The following is a 16,310-nucleotide window of genomic DNA, read 5'->3' as shown; positions in this document are numbered from 1 at the left end:
CGATGTTAGGTGAGGGATCTGCAGCCGAGGTACTTCTTCCGGCGATTGAATCGCGGACGTAGTCCCTTGCCTCGGGGGTAATATGTCGATGGGGTCTCCAAAAAGCTGGACGTATCGAGTTGATAGAACTGGGCAAAGTACGAGAGCAGTGGTATGGAGTCGAACAAATACAACACACGACCTGGTACGGTTAATCATAGCTGTTTCTGAAGAGCGGCGATTCTCTCGGTCTCGGATGGCAACCTCCCGCTGACGAGCGTATAGCTAAAAGCGATCGGAATGGCAATCAGCTCGCGAATGAAGGTGCACTCGAACCGGCGACTCACATCCCATCGAGGGTTCCCAGGTCCATGTCCACCGGCTTCCCATTCAGCTGCTCTGAGAACACCCGGGCTTCTTCTCGTATGACCTGGGTCCAGCCGTCGGAATTATCGTCGGGCAAGAGCTTTTGAACTCGTCGATCGTCCCGCAAGATGCTCATGCGTTCATGATGTCTCTCCAGCCCCAACAAGACGTTTGTCCACTCGGTCAGGTAGTTGGTCATGGTGAGCGAGACTGCCAGAGGGATGTGCATGGTCGAAGTGGCTGGGAGGGAGGGGAAAACGTCTAACAAGAGCGAAGGGTTCTTGGCGTAGAAATGGTGGAGGATGGCGAAAAATGAAACGCTTAGGAGACCGACACCTTGGCCGAGGTAGAAGTGCTTCATATAGCCTCTAGTGACTACCGCTCGGGCTGATGATATGAAGTCAATCAGTCGGTTGCTGTTATCTTGTGTGGTAAGATCTGCGGTTCAGGCGACGACTTACAGACTAGAGCCAGGTTGTAAGTCAAATCTCTCGACTCTAGCTGGTGTTCTTTCAAGCATATCAACAATGTCTCGGGAAGATAGGCAACCGAGCTGTAATATCCACGTCATCGTCCCGTCAGCAACCTTTCACTGGAAGGTGTTGAACTTGCTCTCGTCAAACCCACTGAGATTCTAGGGCTTTCCACGATTCCGAGGTTTCTTCGTCCTCCTTTTCCCAATTATCAGGCCGGACGACCAATTCTACCGAGCCCGCATGCTCATCACTCATAGCGACCATCGCCCGGACTTTGGTTTCAAATTCCGTCACGTCGAACGATAGTCCCTTCTTCTCAGCCCATTCAGCAAGTGTCGGCCAGACTGCTCCTTTTCTAGGATCTTTCGTAGACTTTCTCGCATAGGCGTCTTTGTCCTTGATCCGTTTCCACAAGATAGGGCCGTTGATCAAGGTCCTGTGTGTGCGGAGAGAGGTGGTTTTGACGGTGTTCAGCTGTGCTCGCAACCTGCGTGGGATCTTGAGATCCGCAGGATGTCGTGCGATTGGGCTTACACGATACTAATCCCGATCAATCCTACGCTCATGGCCATAGGTTCGACCCTTCCGGGGCCTAGCCATTCGTACAGCCCAGTCAACGCTACACAGGGTAAACCCACCACCAAACCAAAGAGACCGAAGGTCCCGGCGTTCTTCTTCCATTCAGGCCATTTGAGTACCCTTTCCCTCTTCTCCTTGTTCTTCATGTACCAGACGTTGGCGAACGTGGTGATCAGGACGTCCCGATCTTTCTTGTAAGAATCGTCGACTTCCGAGGTCAGGCGGGAGTAGAGCCGATGTACGGCCGCACTTATCAGGAAGTTGAGGTGGAGGATGGCGAAGGTGAAAACGGCGTTGGAGATGAGCTACATGCGTAACGGGGCAAGAATATGATCCTTTCATTCAGTATCGTTTGATAGTTGACGGCACAGAGCAGGAAATGCCGACTCACACGACCTCCGAAGCTGTCAGGCGACCGAACGAGTCTTCCAGCGGTATTGCTAGCGAAACTCCACAGCTTGTCCAGTCCTCCGAGTAACATTCCATAGCTAGTCGACAACTGGATGCCCTGTAGTAAGATCTCATATCGGAATTTGTGTTTGATCTGCTCGACCCTGGTTGTCGAATCGGAGGGTTCTTTCGATTCCTTGGTCTTCGTTTCGATTGGGGGCCGATAAGCCGGGGTGTTCATATAGGCGAGTTGACGGTATCTACATGTTCCTCGTCAGCCGAATTTCATCTAAAGCGACCAGAACTGCAGCTTACTTGCTGTAGATGGAGACACCCGCACTGAGTGTACAGGAAAAGAGAGCCGCTTTGACGAGATTGAGAGAGCCATCAGGTTTGATGATGGGCTTGCTAAAGACTACGATGATGTGGTTGAACAGGTTGGCGGGTGCCAGACCTGCGAGCGTTTCCATGGCGGGCCAATCTCGATGCAAGATGTATCTGGTCAATGAGGAGTATAACTGCCCAGGTCTGGATAGCAATTTGTGCAAGTCGCACAACTCTGTACCCAGTCGAGTGCAACTAGATATAAGACGCTGTCCTGACAACGCCCATGACGACATACGAACGACGATGACCGCTCGACTCGGCCTCGGCAAGCAAGAAATCATCCGAGAACCGACAGTCGTGCCTGTCTGGGCGGCCGAGGACTAGCGCGCGCCTGAAACCCTAAATACAACCCATTCCGAAGAGGATATCCTCGTTTATAACTTTGTCGAGTCTCGTTCTACGGCAGTGTATTCACCAGAGGCTTCTCGCCTGTCGGTCTCTTGTTGAGTCTTGAAACATGCTCTCTTTTTTGTGATGTGCGCGAAGGGATGATTAGAAGGTTGACGGGTGTTGCATCATCGAAACGGTGAGATGCTCGTGCTTGTGGACAGCAGTTCACTGAAATGTGGTGCGTGTATTACCTGGAATGCTCAAATTCTTCGACCGATACGTCGACCACCGCTCCATGTCCAATAATCCTCTTCGAAGAGGCGCCCCCTCTCTTATGTCGGAATCAAGGTTGAAGACATCAGTCGCATCAATCTCGTTTTCATGATGCACTGCGACAACATACAAGGCTGGTCATCTCGCAATCGTGGAACCCTCAACCAATCTGCGTGACGATGTCTAGAAAGACGCCCCTATGTCAACAAAGATCGCCCGTTTGTATCAGCATCGTTTTTCCTGCAGGCCCTCGTGTCGCTGAATCTCAAGGCCCTTGCGCAAGATTCGACCTCGCCTGGCTGAAATATCGTCTTTTCGACTAGGACCAAAGAAGCTGATTGTTGTTGCGGCGATGCCGAGCTTCTTCGATGACATCCTTTGAGATCAGTTCGGCATAGCTCATAAGCAAGGGTCGTATTTGCCGAAGATTCTGGTCAACTTCCTTTGACTGCGGCTCGGCATGACGCGTGTCATTTTTCGCCACGATATGGCTACAAATGAGGGGTAAATGACGTTATGATACAGGACGGCCAGGGCTCCTTCGTATAGGCTCTACAGGGCAGTCATACAGTTCGTTATCTCGTTTGGGGGAAATCGTCAGCGATTAGAAACTCAGTATTAGATGTATTTTAAATTGGACATAGAACCGCGAACTCGCTGCTGTCGCGCTCAATTCCGCAGGCTGTGTAAATGGCGAAAGAACTCGTCATGGCTTGGCGATGCCATCGGACTCCTTTGATTTGATGAATGTACAGTTTAAACTTTGGTAGCCAGACAGGTATATAAGACAAGAAGATGTTCCTCGTGTGACCGGCGGGAAAATGGAAATATCAGGATTGAGCCCAGATCAGTACTGATCAACTCCCAATCTAGCTTCGACGCGAAAAGTCTTTGTTGCAACTGCGAAATGTCCGGAAGTCACTGGAGTATCGTCATGGGCGATCACCCTTCGAACGCACCTACCGACTCCATTCCTCCCACTAGCACTGGTGGCGGCACCGTTCCCGGTGATACCTTGGCTTCTGATGGTTCTCGATTCTCCGCCGCCGGAGCTAGTACAACCTCTGGCCCGGCCACAACTACCGCCTCGTAAGTGAAATGAGCCGAATCTAAGGTCATCAGACAATCTCTCATATCGTTACCAGCAGCAACAATCCCGTGGAGGAATCGAAAGAACAGGAGGCGATTCGGCTTGCGCGCGAGAAGAAGGTCCGTGAAGGTACCGCGCTGTAAGTCGACCAGTCTGTCGATCATCATCGCTGTCTGACTACTCCTGCCTCTGTGATCAAAGGCCCTTGTTCAAACGCGGAGTGCATTACCAGTGCAGATATATCATCCTGGTGCCACAACAACCAGGAACTGATAAGAGGGGATATCAACCGCGGTGTCTGTCGTGTAAGGACCTCCCTCCCGACGAGTCCAGGCTTCTGTGTGTGCACGTGGAGACGATCGCTCAGAGGTTCGGGATCAGAAAAAATCGGAAAACAGGAGAGATGCACATACCTCTCTTTTTCGAGTACGAACCCCACAATGATGTCGGAACAACGTGGGAAAAGGAGAACTTCGAGAAAGTGTGCCAAGTTCTTGAACGTGGCACTTATGGTGCGCGTCAAGTGAAAATGTTCGACACCGACGCACCGGATGGCAATGTCCTTTACGACGATAACAGGAAGGGAATGGTTATAGGAGGACCTCTCTACGCAGTCGAGGATTGGAGGTTACAAGAATTCTGGGAGGAACGCTGGAAACCATATCAGTTGCCCCCTACATGGGACTGAGCGTATTGTGCATCGTATCAGTACAAGTATGGTTACATCCTGTCGGGATGTGAAGAAGTGATACTCTACACTCACGTTGTTATCAAGTCCCGGCCACTCGTTTTTCCCGCTCAACTTGTACTTTGTCTATGTCAATCTATGTTTATGATCCGTGTTTCCACCAGGTTTCTTCTTGGACTGGAATTTGGATTCGACAGCGAACATCGCGACAAGAGCCCATTAGCAAGTCTTCAGTATGCGTTACAGGTCAAAGACCTCTGTCTACGGTAGATTGCGATACTCGCGTCATCAGATTCGTCTGCAGGAGGTCACAAAGACGCTTAGTTGATATTAAGAACGGGCTCATTCAGAAATCGCATGTCAGTTGGATGCGTCATAGCCGAGAATGTGCAGGCCGACCATTGCGATACTTTTCCGTGTGATGGGGTTCTTCCTGACAAACGACTCACATGTGACTTCGCAAGATAGATTTGTACAAGACTTCTCTCTTGTTGAGCAAGGTACCCACCCATAGTACTGCGTATAATTCTCCTTACCAGGAGCGATCGAACGCATAAAGCTCGCTCTGATTGAGGATATTTCTGCGTCGAGTCAGTTTGTTGACGGGGATAGAATCACTTTGGCGGAAATGATTTTCAGCGAAGTTCTAACAAGTCCGTATAGCGCTCCTCTATACGGTTGCAATTCGATGACCCCCTCTGGCCATAAGCCCTTACCTCGTCATCTGCTCAAGCTATGAAGAGAACCCTACACGGTAGCTTCTCGGCTGAGCATTCCTTTGTTGCAATACCCTAATCCAGGCGTCGAAACGTAAGCGCGCTCGAGGTGCTTCCGTGCATGTTGTATCTAGGCGGGATTCCCGCTCGAGTGAAAAGTATATAGCGCTAGCACGTTAGTTGGACGATCACATTCAAGCTCGATAACATTGAGTATAACAAGAGGCCGCTCATCTACCAGATTTCGAATGTTCTTAGCTTACACCCTGGGCAATGCGTAAAGATTCTCTCTCGAGGCGCATCAATGATCCTTCTGATCAAGGGCTGTCCAGATCGACCAACACCCAATCTCAAGGTTCAGATTTCATTTCAGCTTGGGTGAACGAGATGACGGAACGCACCAAGAGAACCGGGGATGATCAGTCAAATGCGGACATTGGTCCCAGTACAGCCCTCTCGGATCCATTTACTAGCACCGCACCGAAAGTTCCGGAGGACGCTCTGCAGTTGGACCTGACCACCCAAAGAATAGGAGAGAGTGATAAGTACCTCCAGTTCCGTTTCTTCTGGAACGGGCTGGACGGGAATTGTGATGAACACAGTCAGGTTCGACACGATTGTCCTCATCTCGAAGCGCTGAAGAGGAATCCTTCGGCATACGAGAATCCTCCCGCTTATAGGTACTTGGGTGAGAGGCGAGGTAATGTTCTTCCGATCGCCTTCCGTTTTAGTCTTGTCGATGGGAAAGCGAGCGACTATGAGGCGATACAGTGGAACGATGAAGCAGAGAGCTTGTACGCGAATTTCACGGCAAAGACGAGGAACTTACGTAGAGCTTGAAGAGGCCCCAGATCGGATCTGTTTCTGAACTCGATAGATGCGGCTTGTACATTTTATCTCGTAGTTCCTTTTCTTGGAGATATATCCCTCCGCGAGCGATTCCTGGCTTGTCATCGTGATGTCGATGATCCATGCGAGATAGATGCGATCTTTGTCGCAGATCTATGGACCCTTGCGCATCATGTTCAGCCGCACCATAGATCATAGATATCATAGATATCATAGAGGTAGAGGATGGTTCAAGCTGTTTCTATCTTGCGACGCCCCTTGAGCTTGGACTCTTCGTTCACCTTGTGTCACTCCTTCACGCTATCGTCATCGTGTTGTCGGGATCTCGATTAAAAGTCACAACTGTCCTGATGACACTCGACTACAAGCTGCTGGACTCGGGATCATCACAAAGGTCGTAGATCATAGACCTAGCACGGTCAAGACAGTGATCAATCACCACAAAAGAATACGTCAACAAGCCGAAGTAGCGAAAAAGAACAAACATGGCGTTCACAGGTATGATCGAAGACATACCTCCAAATGGCTCTTGTCCCCGTCTAATCCATTCTGACTTTCCTCCATCCGCCTTCGCTCGTCAAATAAATCACAGTCGAGATCAAGCATGCAGGCAAGCAACACAAGGTCGAGTTCAACCCTGTGGGAGATGCCAAGGCGTTCAAAGAGAGCATCTACCAGGTCACGGGCGTGCCTACCGGTAAGTCCTTTCAAATTCCACAGGGAACTGCTGTCTTGCAGCCTGGGTAGCGAGCTGAGAAGTGAGATGCGATTATGGGAGGTAGACCGGATGAAGGTCATGGTCAAGGGCGGGATCCTCAAGGTTAGTCACAAGTCGTCCACCTCGAGTATCGGAAAGAACGGCCCGGTTGACTGATGGGGAAACTTGGGGGGTGTTTTTGTTAGGATGATGCGGATTTGAGCAAGTTGGCCATCAAGGAGGTAAGGCGAGGTCCGAGTGTCGAACCTGAAAAACGCTCCCCAGGACTAAACGCGGGCAATGTTCCTATCGAACTCAACCTTTTCGTAAACTACAGGGCCAAGCGATCACAGTAAGCAAATTAATCCAAACTGTTGTACGTCATCATTGACCAGGGCTGATGAAGACGAACTCGTACGGTTACACTACAGGTCATCGGTACGGCCGGTCCTTTACCTCAAGCGCCGGCTCAGACGATCAAGTTTGTCGAGGATATGGACGATTCCGATCTGGCCAGTGTCGTCAGTCTTCTTCCACCTTTCTCTTTACATCTAGCGATTCGAAAGACTGATAGTCCTGGACACCATTTCCCATCAGCTCAAACAACCTCCCGGTCTGACCAACCTCGGGAACACCTGTTATATGAACGCCTCCCTCCAAGCCCTCCGCTCGATCCCGGAACTGAAGACCGCCCTAACGTCCCACATGCCCAACTCTACTACCAGCTCGGGAGGGGATGCAAGGCTGACCACCCAGTTGAGGTCGTTGTTCAACGGGATGGATCAGACGACAGAGGCGATCCCGCCGTACATGTTTTTGCAGACGTTGAGGACGATCGCGCCGCAGTTTGCGGAACAGAGTCAGCATGGTGGTTATGCTCAACAAGGTGCGCTCCGATCATCATGTCGTTTTATTACTCTCATACTCCTTTTCGTTTGTCGCTGACTTTGTTTACTGGCTCGATGGGGAAACTTTTACGGTTTGCGGAGGATAGACGCCGACGAGATGTGGACCCAGACCGTCAGCGCCTTGCACAATTCGTTACGTTCCCCCGACGCTGGGGGCGAATCCAGCCGGGGTTCGTTTGTGGACGATTATCTCTCGGCCGATTTACAGCAGACGTGAGTGATATTGTCGATATTTTCTTCGTCTCTTGTTTCACTTGGGCGACAATATGGACGCGATGGTTGCTTACCTTACTCTACCTAATACTATGCTTCACAGGCTGACTTGCGACGAAGCGCCGGAAGAGCCCAAGAACGTCAAGACGGACAAGGTCCTCAAGCTCGACTGTAACATCAATATCAATACCAATTACATGTTGACGGGGATCAAGGATGTGAGTGCGAGGTGCAAGCGATCCGTCATCTCCGGGCAGTCTTGTCGCTAAACCTCAAATATCTTTATTTTGGACTTCGTTCTTTCGCCGTAGAGCTTTGATCAGAAGATCGAAAAGACTTCGCCCTCTCTCGGAAGGACCGCGGTTTACACCCAGTGAGTTTCCACTCCTCTAGATCGATCTCTGTCGTCGCGTCTCTGACCGGATCCCACCCTACTCGAATCAGGACGTCTCGTATCGCTCGACTGCCCGCCAACCTGACCGTCCGTGAGTGCACCTCGCGTCGCCAAAAAAACAGCTAGGGGTTTCGTTTTTTTACTGACGAAAGACGTTCGATCGACCCGACAGACATGGTCCGATTCTACTGGCGAGCCGACGTCCAGAAAAAGGCCAAGATCATGCGTAAAGTCAAGTTTTCCATGGAACTCGACGTTTCCGAGCTGGTCAGTCCGAAGAGGCGTGTCACCGAGCTCCTCTCAGAAGAAAAAAGCTAACCACCGAGGCTTTTCCCTCACCGATACGTTCTTACCTGTCTCTTCGCACCCATGGTAGCTCACGGACGAACTCCGCGAACGAGTCCGACCTGTCAACCTCGCTTTGAAGAACATTGACAAGGCCCGGATCGACCGTGCCAAGCAGCGCAAGAAGCGCAAGAACAATATCAGCCGGGGTCTTGCGCCCGGTGGAAGTGCAGGTCCCGCCGAGTCTGGAGCTGCTGCCCCTAGCACTAACACAGAGAGCGCCGAGAGCTCAGAGGGGGATGCTGTTACGGCTACGACTACGGACATGCAGGTGGAAGGCGGCGACGAGGAGGTTCCCGAGGAGAAGATGCGGGAGAGGGAGAGGGAGATGGTCAAGGATCTCATCAAGGCCCAGGAGGGTGCTGTGGACAAGGGTGCGAACCAGACGGGGTTGTACGAGTTGTGCGGTGAGTCTTCTATACTTTACTTTACTCTACAGTAGAGCGTCTTGCCAAAGCCACATGTCGATGTTTTTGAAGCGAAAAATCAGGCTGACCAACTTCACTTTCGATATGCGGCACGTTTGGATTCATTTCTCTCGTAGCGATCGTCACGCATAAAGGCAACTCGGCCGATTCTGGGCATTATATCGGATGGACGCGTCAGCCTACCGAGGAGAATGGGGTTCCGGGGGAGGAGGATTGGTGGAAGTTTGACGGTGAGCCCTAGGCCTTCGATGGTGCTCACTTTGCAAGAATCCAGGTGCTGACAAAGTATGCGACTGTACAACGTGACCTCGATGTTCGATCTCGATTTGGGAATGGCAGACGACAAGGTCTCGGTCGTCCCCGTGAGCAAGATCATGTCCCTCGATGGGGGTGGGGAGGACTCGACGGCGTACATCTTGTTGTACCGATCCAAGGTGGTATGAGACACGCGCCTCCGTTCAGGACTTGATACCCAGAAAGAAATACGCATAGTAGCTAGTAGCTAGTACTAGATAGTAGTCATTATGACATGGCAACTATCGATGAAGAGGTGAACCTGGATGCACGTTTGCCACGTCCTTGTATGCGCGTCGCCCCCACACTTGGCTGAGGCGTTGTTCCCGATCGTCGATGACCAAACGATGACCCCCTCGCTCGCCAGCCAGAGCCAGTCATCATCCGATACTTTGTACAACACCATTCTCACTCTGGTGTAGTGTACTCGATCGAATCTCTCCAAGGACTCCTTGGTTGGAGTCCCCAGTCAAAGATAAACTCTAACCTCATCAATTTTACATTCTATACCCATCGAATAGACCGAATTCGATCACACCCGACGACTACTAGTATGCCGCCACGAACACCTTCTTCACGCCGGAACGGTGCAGGAGGCCGGATGACGCATCATCACCTAGGGGACCTACACGATGATATCGATCTTCCCGTTTATGGGATCGCTCCTACGCCGACGAGCTTGTTGTCTGGTTCCAACAACTCGAACTCGAACTCGAACTCGAACTCGGTTTTGGTGGGACCGAATGGGGGAGTGAGAACAGTACCCGGTTCAGGGGTAGGGGTGGGGGTGGGTGGTGGGAGGAAATCGAGCGAGAATTATAATCAACATGCGAATGCCGGTGGAGGAGGAGGAGGGGGGAATTTGAATCATCTATTAGGACTGAGGATGCCCCCGAGGGCTGTCGTTGGGAGCGGGATAGGGTCTGGATATCCAGGGACGTCTGGAGGTGGGGGTGGGGTTACGCCGAGGAGGTCTAGAGGGATTAGGGGAGCGTTTAATAAGGACAGTGAGTCGGCGTCTTTCTCGTTCGTTCGGATCTGTTGTTGTCGTCGCTGTGGTGTGGTGGTGGAGGTTTCGTGGTATGATGTGATTTGGTTTGGTGTGGTGTGGTCATGGTCGACATCGATCACACAACGACATATGGCCTGATGACTGTCTGTCGATGATTCCGAGCGACTCTGAGCGGGGAAAGCTGACTACGTTTTTTATACCCTTGCATTCGCACGTTTTACTTGTACTCTCATTGGGAATTTTTATCTCAATCTCAATCTCTTTTGACTACAAACTCCACCTCGATCTCACAACGACCTCGACATCGTGACGACAACGACGACAACAACAACGATAACGACAACGACGATATGGACGACGATGATGATGATGAACGATAGAATACGTCAACGCGCAATTCCGATTCGTCATGAAACCGAGTGGGAATTATACGGCCCATTTCGCCGATCCTGATCTGTGAGTCCGCTCTGGTCTTCTACCTCTCACTGTTACCTCTACCTCTTGTCACCCGGATCTCGATCGCAAATAGCGGATAGCGAATACGTAGCGACCTTGACTGACTCTGAATTTGAACTCGTGTTTCGTGTGGAATAGCATCTTCCCATTCCAACAGATATTACAGGTGATCGTCCCTACCACCCCGCTCTTGTCCCTCGCCCAGGGTCAACCGGTTGATCTACACGATCATGATCACGATCACGATCAAGGGCACACGCATGAGGTGAAGCAGAAACAGTCGAGGGAACGGAAGGAACAGGAGGAGGAGGCTTTCAAGTGTCCGATTTGTTTGGGGAAGCCGGTTGCGGGGCGGATGACCAAGTGCGGGCATGTGAGTCGGGCGAGACGATGAGAAAAGAAAGAAAAACAATGGCGGTCTTGCCCGTTTTAGGAGAGAGGAATGCAGGCTGAATCCGAACGGTGTTGACCTGACCTGTCCTCGGGGTCACGTCTCTTGCTTACCCTTGCAGATCTTCTGTTTCCCCTGCATCATCCACTATTTCACCTTGTCCGACGTCCCGCGGTCGGCCAAGTGTCCGATTTGCGGGGAGACGATTCAAGAGTTTTTGTTGAAGAGCGTTAGGTGGTGGGACGAGGAGAGCGCTGGGCAGGCGGGTGTCGATGGGAAGCTCGTGTCTAAGCAATTGCGGGCAGGTACCGGGGAGGTGGTAAAGGCAGCGAAAGTGGAGACGGATTCGGAGACGGTCTTTGCGGCTGGCGATCTCGAAGGTTTGGAGGAACAGCCGTCCAGGCCGTCTGGGAATCGGGTCAAGATGCGTCTCGTCCAACGACCTCAGATCACCACGTTCGCCCTGCCCCGATCCCCTACCTGGCCGTCCGAAGTCGTCCCCCTCAACCAAGCCCCCTGGCATTTCATCCCCGACGTCCTCTCGTTTTCCAAATTCATGCTGGCCACATCGTCCTACATGATCTCTCAGCTCGAGAGGGAAGTGGCCGAGCTCGAACGTGAGCGGATCAACCTGCGGGGAGACGAGCTTGGGTTGTCGTTTGTCGACGTGGCGATGAGCAAGGTCAAGGAACAGATCGAAAAGGCGAGGACCGAGTTGGACACGCCGGTCTTCAGGCGGATGGAGAGGGAGGCGAGGGAGGGGGTGGCCGAGGTTCAGGAAGGGTGGAAGCGGAGAGTCGAACAGGCCGAGCAGAGGCAGCGAGAGAGACAGGCCAGGCAGCAGGACGAGCAGGAGGCGCAGCTGGTAGATGGGGTGGATGCGCTGGTCGTCGATTCTGCCACGACCATCAGCCCGGTGACGGCGACCACAGCGACAACGACCGCGTTGTCAGCGAACGCTCCTTCTTTCGTCATGTCCAGCGGGACCGGTGAGGCCTCCTCGACACCCACCAAATCCTCACGAAACAAGCGCCCTCCAGCGCATAACAACAACCCTAACAACTATTTCGCCGCGGACGACCCGGCCTACTTTTATTACCAGGCCGATAACGGCGCCAACGTGTACCTCTCACCGCTCGACATCAAGATCCTCCTCGGGCACTACAAGTCGTACACCGCCTTTCCCGATACGATCCTCGTCAAACCCGAGGGCGCCGACGAAGGGTCGATGAACGAAGACCTGAGGAGACGGTGTAAATACCTCGCACACCTGCAATTGGGCACCAACGTCGTCTTTGTAGAAGCCGACTTGGAAGAGACGTTGGGCAAGGGCGCGGTACAGGCTTTCGAAGCGCCGTTGAAACGACGGAGGGACCGCAAGCGGGAAAAGACGAGGAAAGAGGATCGGGCCAAGGTCAAGTGGGAAGCGCAGGAGAGGGAACGGTTGCCCTTTGGCGTGCCGCATTCTCATTCTCAACCCGCGGGGCCTAGCAAGGTGGCCACGACGATGGGAGCTATCGACCCGGGTTTGATGCTGGATGAAGACTTTTTGAACGCCCTAGAGAGGTCGAATAACGATCATCCGGAGGGGTTGGCGGTCTCACCGGGGACGGCTAGCTTGATCGCGCACATGTCTACTGGGCGGAACGGACCTTCGCCGAGTGGGATGTCGACGGGGAGCTCGACCGCAGCTCAAGCTCAAGGGCAAGGACAAGGACAAGGGCAGGGGCAGGGCATCTGGGGGTCTCCTACGAACGGGACGAACATGTCGTTCGCCTCTGCCCTTCATACACCGGGGGGACCTCGTCCAGCAGCCCGGAGACGTGACCCGGAGGTGGACGATGAGATGGCGAGAGCGTGGTTGGAGTTTGAAGAACGCGCTGCGGCTTCACGGGCTATACATCAGGTCGAGGGGCAGGATGCCGAAAATGCTGGCACTGGGGGTGAGCAAGGTGTAGCGACAGGAGGTGGTGGTGGGAAACAGGGAGGGAAAAAGGGTAGGAAAAAGGTCGTCTTGTCCATGGGTGGAGGCGGGCGACGAGGATAACAAACAAACGACAATCCTAGAAGGTTGTAGGAGATCGCTATTATTCTGCCCTGCCTCCTTTCTGCTTCTGCCTGTACTGTATCACTAGACCACTCGATGCGCGATGCATCTTGACAATGACGTCTTGCTCCGGTGTTGTGGTCGATAACATCACCGTCGACGATGCTCCCGTCGTCGCCAGTTGCCACTTGCTTATCCGCGGTCGGCGGTTGGACGGATTTGTGCGGAGACATTACCTTTGGGAGGGACTTGGCGAGTTCTCCCCCAAACAGTCACGACGATGATGATGACGATGATATCGTCAACCTCATCGATTGATCACTCTCTTGACATCCACACTCCAAGTCCTATACCCAAAACCCTACACCTTATTCAACCATGTCCCTCTCGAGCAAGCTCACCATCACCGACGTCTCCCTCAAGGGCGAAAAGGTCCTCATCCGGGTCGATTTCAACGTTCCTCAGGACAAGAAGACCAACGAGATCACTAACCCTGCTGTGAGCCAGAACTCCAGGGTCTTGCTTTATGCAGGTGCCATATAAATAGGAAAGCACAGCTGATGATTTTTTGTTTGGGAACGTCGACATTGTAGCGAATCGTCGCTGCGTTGCCTACCATCAAGTATGCTATCGAGCAAGGCGAGTCCTATAACCCGGCACGTGCTTTCGAGTCTTGCGTATACTAATAATAATATACCGTTTACGTTCACTATGGGATTCGTTATCACTATACTGATCACACAGGCGCCGCCTCGATCGTCCTGATGTCCCACCTGGGCCGACCGGACGGTCACAAGGTCGAAAAGTACAGCTTGAAGCCTGTCGTACGTTCGGGTCCATATTTCCATTTCTTTCTTTCTACCTCGTTGTCATTCTACTCTACTCTACCTATTCCTGATATCCTGATGCTTTCGTTCTGGTTGACTGACACGACACAACCTCGCTTCTTCTTCCTCAACCTCTCCTCACACACTATACATCCCACCCTACATATCCTAACGCCTAACCCCCTTGCCTGCCCCAACGTCACAATCGCAGGCCGACAAGCTCTCCGAACTCCTCTCCAAGCCGGTGACCTTCCTGCCGGACTGCGTAGGCAAAGAGACCGAGGAGGCCGTCAAGAACAGTAAAGATGGAGAGATCTTTTTGCTCGAGAATCTGAGGTTCCATGCCGAGGAGGAGGGGTCTAGCAAGGATAGTGAGGGGAAGAAGGTTAAGGGTGAGTCGAGAATCGCGTGTTTTTCGTTTACTTGATGTGGAGGACGTTTTCCGCATCTACTTGAATGGACACTGGGATTGACGCTGACGCTCTCGCTCATCATCCACCTTCACCTCGACGAAATATCATCGCCCTGCCAATCCCACACGTCGCTTTATAGCCGACAAATCCGCCGTCGAAGCGTTCCGCAAATCCCTCACTTCCCTAGGATCGATCTACATCAACGACGCCTTTGGGACCGCCCACCGAGCGCACTCGTCCATGGTCGGCGTCCAGCTGCCTAAACGTGCCGCAGGGTTCTTGATGAAGAAGGAGTTGGAGTTCTTCGCCAAGGCGCTAGAGAGCCCGGAGAGGCCGTTTTTGGCCATCTTGGGTGGGGCCAAGGTTCAGGATAAGATCCAGTTGATCGATCACATGTTGGATCAGGTGAGGAGTCGTCGTTGTCGTTCAACGGGAATTTTCTTTTTCTCTTGCGAACCGTATGAACTGACTGAAACCGACGTCCCCGTATGTGAACGCCGCGCCGCAGGTCAACTCGCTCATCATCTGCGGAGGAATGGCCTTTACCTTCAAGAAGATCGTCGACGGCGTCGAGATCGGCAAATCGCTCTTTGACGAGGCCGGCGCTGAAAAGGTCAAGGACTTGGTCGCCAAGGCTAAGAAGAACAATGTCGAGCTCGTCTTGTGAGTATATACGTTCACGGCAGAGGAAGGGGGATGTGTTTCGGGGAGAAGGTGTGATTTTGATGAACGATCACTGTGCTCTATGTGAAATCGTTCTGTTTGCCTCTAGCCCCGTTGGTAAGCACGCGGCATGATATACCTTTGATCGTTGATCTCAGACTTATCCCTTCATGTACGACGCACAGACTACGTCACCGCCAAGGACTTTTCCAACGACACCGAGCGTGGTACCGCTACCGACGCCGAGGGTATCAAGGCCGACTGGCAAGGGCTCGACTGTGGTGAACAGTCCAACAAGCTCTTCAGGGAGACCGTCTTGAAGTCCAAGACCATCCTCTGGAACGGACCCGCTGGTGTCTTCGAGTGGGTCCCGGGATAGGTATTGCGGTGTTTGAGAAAGAGTGAGCTGATGAGAGGTGGACGATCGGGGCAGGTTCTCCAACTTTGCTGGAGGTTCGCTCGCCCTCTTGGACGCTGCCGTCGAGGCCCAGAAGAACGGATCGACCGTCATCGTCGGAGGAGGTGACACCGGTGAGTCGGGCCACTAGCTCTTTCAGATCGAGTTGAACCCCAAGCTGAACCGTATTTCCGCTGTGTATACGCGCCTTCAGCCACCTTGGTCGCCCAGCAAAACGCCGAAGACAAGCTCGCTCACGTCTCCACTGGAGGTGGTGCCAGGTCAGTCTCCGCGTTCGTACTCCCCCCCATATGCTCAGCTGGCTGATCGTCCGCCCGACCTATAGTTTGGAGCTCCTCGAGGGAAAGAACTTGCCCGGTGTCGCCGAGCTCTCGGAGAAGAGCGCTTGAGCGGATCCGTCGTCCAGGCCGAGATTGCGCTTTGTCGAACAGGTTGCGAGGAGGTTCTCACGGGAGTGTGGTAGACGATTGCGTGAAAAGAAAAAACCAATAGATTAGTTTTGCAGGATTGTTGACCGTCACTTGTCAGATGTCAGATGTCGTATGTGATATGTCAAGGTCCACGGAATTTAGCCTGGCTGTGGGAATGTCTTGTGGGAGATGGGCGTTGTCGAAAGAGGAGAGGTCGATGGTCTTCTTTCTGGCTGTTGTATCGTTTTTCGGATATGAGCGCGCCAGCTGG

General features: G+C 52.6%; 5 protein-coding genes across 5 annotated transcripts; 4 read left to right on the top strand and 1 right to left on the bottom strand.

Moving 5' to 3' along the window:
• Positions 1-104: 104 nt before the first annotated feature.
• On the bottom strand, positions 105-2,364 carry HD553DRAFT_305961 (uncharacterized protein). The gene is made up of 7 exons (XM_046179211.1): positions 2,106-2,364; positions 1,792-2,050; positions 1,356-1,705; positions 973-1,257; positions 807-898; positions 327-732; positions 105-264 (listed from the first exon to the last, which is right to left on the bottom strand). The coding sequence occupies exons 1-7, from the start codon at positions 2,258-2,260 to the stop codon at positions 195-197; spliced, it is 1,617 nt and encodes a 538-aa protein (XP_046038668.1). The 5' UTR covers positions 2,261-2,364; the 3' UTR covers positions 105-194.
• Positions 2,365-3,687: 1,323 nt separating this feature from the next.
• Positions 3,688-4,558, top strand: HD553DRAFT_366121 (uncharacterized protein; the record flags this gene model as incomplete). Its single annotated transcript, XM_046184096.1, has 3 exons — positions 3,688-3,869; positions 3,929-4,009; positions 4,072-4,558. The coding sequence occupies 3 exons, from the start codon at positions 3,688-3,690 to the stop codon at positions 4,556-4,558; spliced, it is 750 nt and encodes a 249-aa protein (XP_046038667.1).
• Positions 4,559-6,466: 1,908 nt separating this feature from the next.
• Positions 6,467-9,791, top strand: HD553DRAFT_305957 (uncharacterized protein). Its single transcript, XM_046179210.1, has 15 exons — positions 6,467-6,621; positions 6,716-6,820; positions 6,906-6,943; positions 7,027-7,062; positions 7,158-7,172; positions 7,252-7,341; positions 7,418-7,706; positions 7,815-7,941; positions 8,045-8,159; positions 8,253-8,314; positions 8,386-8,426; positions 8,508-8,602; positions 8,712-9,087; positions 9,225-9,338; positions 9,448-9,791. The coding sequence occupies exons 1-15, from the start codon at positions 6,609-6,611 to the stop codon at positions 9,549-9,551; spliced, it is 1,620 nt and encodes a 539-aa protein (XP_046038666.1). The 5' UTR covers positions 6,467-6,608; the 3' UTR covers positions 9,552-9,791.
• Positions 9,792-10,221: 430 nt separating this feature from the next.
• HD553DRAFT_305953 (putative alkylbase DNA N-glycosylase) lies at positions 10,222-13,441 on the top strand. The gene is made up of 4 exons (XM_046179209.1): positions 10,222-10,409; positions 10,795-10,870; positions 11,009-11,243; positions 11,383-13,441. The coding sequence occupies exons 1-4, from the start codon at positions 10,289-10,291 to the stop codon at positions 13,306-13,308; spliced, it is 2,358 nt and encodes a 785-aa protein (XP_046038665.1). The 5' UTR covers positions 10,222-10,288; the 3' UTR covers positions 13,309-13,441.
• Positions 13,442-13,548: 107 nt separating this feature from the next.
• On the top strand, positions 13,549-16,196 carry HD553DRAFT_305948 (phosphoglycerate kinase). Its single transcript, XM_046179208.1, has 11 exons — positions 13,549-13,806; positions 13,902-13,947; positions 14,053-14,132; positions 14,347-14,527; positions 14,688-14,953; positions 15,057-15,211; positions 15,321-15,328; positions 15,397-15,574; positions 15,645-15,742; positions 15,823-15,889; positions 15,955-16,196. The coding sequence occupies exons 1-11, from the start codon at positions 13,687-13,689 to the stop codon at positions 16,016-16,018; spliced, it is 1,263 nt and encodes a 420-aa protein (XP_046038664.1). The 5' UTR covers positions 13,549-13,686; the 3' UTR covers positions 16,019-16,196.
• The last annotated feature ends 114 nt before the right edge of the window (positions 16,197-16,310 follow it).

Source organism: Filobasidium floriforme, assembly GCF_021052385.1.
Source record: "Filobasidium floriforme strain CBS 6241 chromosome Unknown HD553scaffold_4, whole genome shotgun sequence".
Classification (NCBI taxonomy): Eukaryota; Fungi; Basidiomycota; class Tremellomycetes; order Filobasidiales; family Filobasidiaceae; genus Filobasidium; species Filobasidium floriforme.
Note: the sequence above shows the minus strand (reverse complement) of the source record. Positions and strands in the feature narration are given on the sequence as shown.

Bases quoted from the DNA above. Each gene is read 5' to 3' on its own strand.
- HD553DRAFT_305961 (XM_046179211.1), bottom strand. From the start codon at position 2,260: ATGGAAACGCTCGCAGGTCTGGCACCCGCCAACCTGTTCAACCACATC. The intron at 1,706-1,791 runs GTGAGTCGGCAT...TTACGCATGTAG, and splicing joins CTGACAGCTTCGGAGGTCGT to CTCATCTCCAACGCCGTTTT. The intron at 1,258-1,355 runs GTAAGCCCAATC...CCGCACACACAG, and splicing joins TTGATCGGGATTAGTATCGT to GACCTTGATCAACGGCCCTA.
- HD553DRAFT_305957 (XM_046179210.1), top strand. The intron at 6,821-6,905 runs GTAAGTCCTTTC...TATGGGAGGTAG, and splicing joins GGTCACGGGCGTGCCTACCG to ACCGGATGAAGGTCATGGTC. The intron at 8,603-8,711 runs GTCAGTCCGAAG...CACCCATGGTAG, and splicing joins AACTCGACGTTTCCGAGCTG to CTCACGGACGAACTCCGCGA.
- HD553DRAFT_305953 (XM_046179209.1), top strand. From the start codon at position 10,289: ATGCCCCCGAGGGCTGTCGTTGGGAGCGGGATAGGGTCTGGATATCCA. The intron at 10,871-11,008 runs GTGAGTCCGCTC...CGTGTGGAATAG, and splicing joins CATTTCGCCGATCCTGATCT to CATCTTCCCATTCCAACAGA. The intron at 11,244-11,382 runs GTGAGTCGGGCG...TTACCCTTGCAG, and splicing joins GGATGACCAAGTGCGGGCAT to ATCTTCTGTTTCCCCTGCAT.
- HD553DRAFT_305948 (XM_046179208.1), top strand. From the start codon at position 13,687: ATGTCCCTCTCGAGCAAGCTCACCATCACCGACGTCTCCCTCAAGGGC. The intron at 14,528-14,687 runs GTGAGTCGAGAA...GTCGCTTTATAG, and splicing joins TGAGGGGAAGAAGGTTAAGG to CCGACAAATCCGCCGTCGAA. The intron at 15,743-15,822 runs GTGAGTCGGGCC...ACGCGCCTTCAG, and splicing joins CGTCGGAGGAGGTGACACCG to CCACCTTGGTCGCCCAGCAA.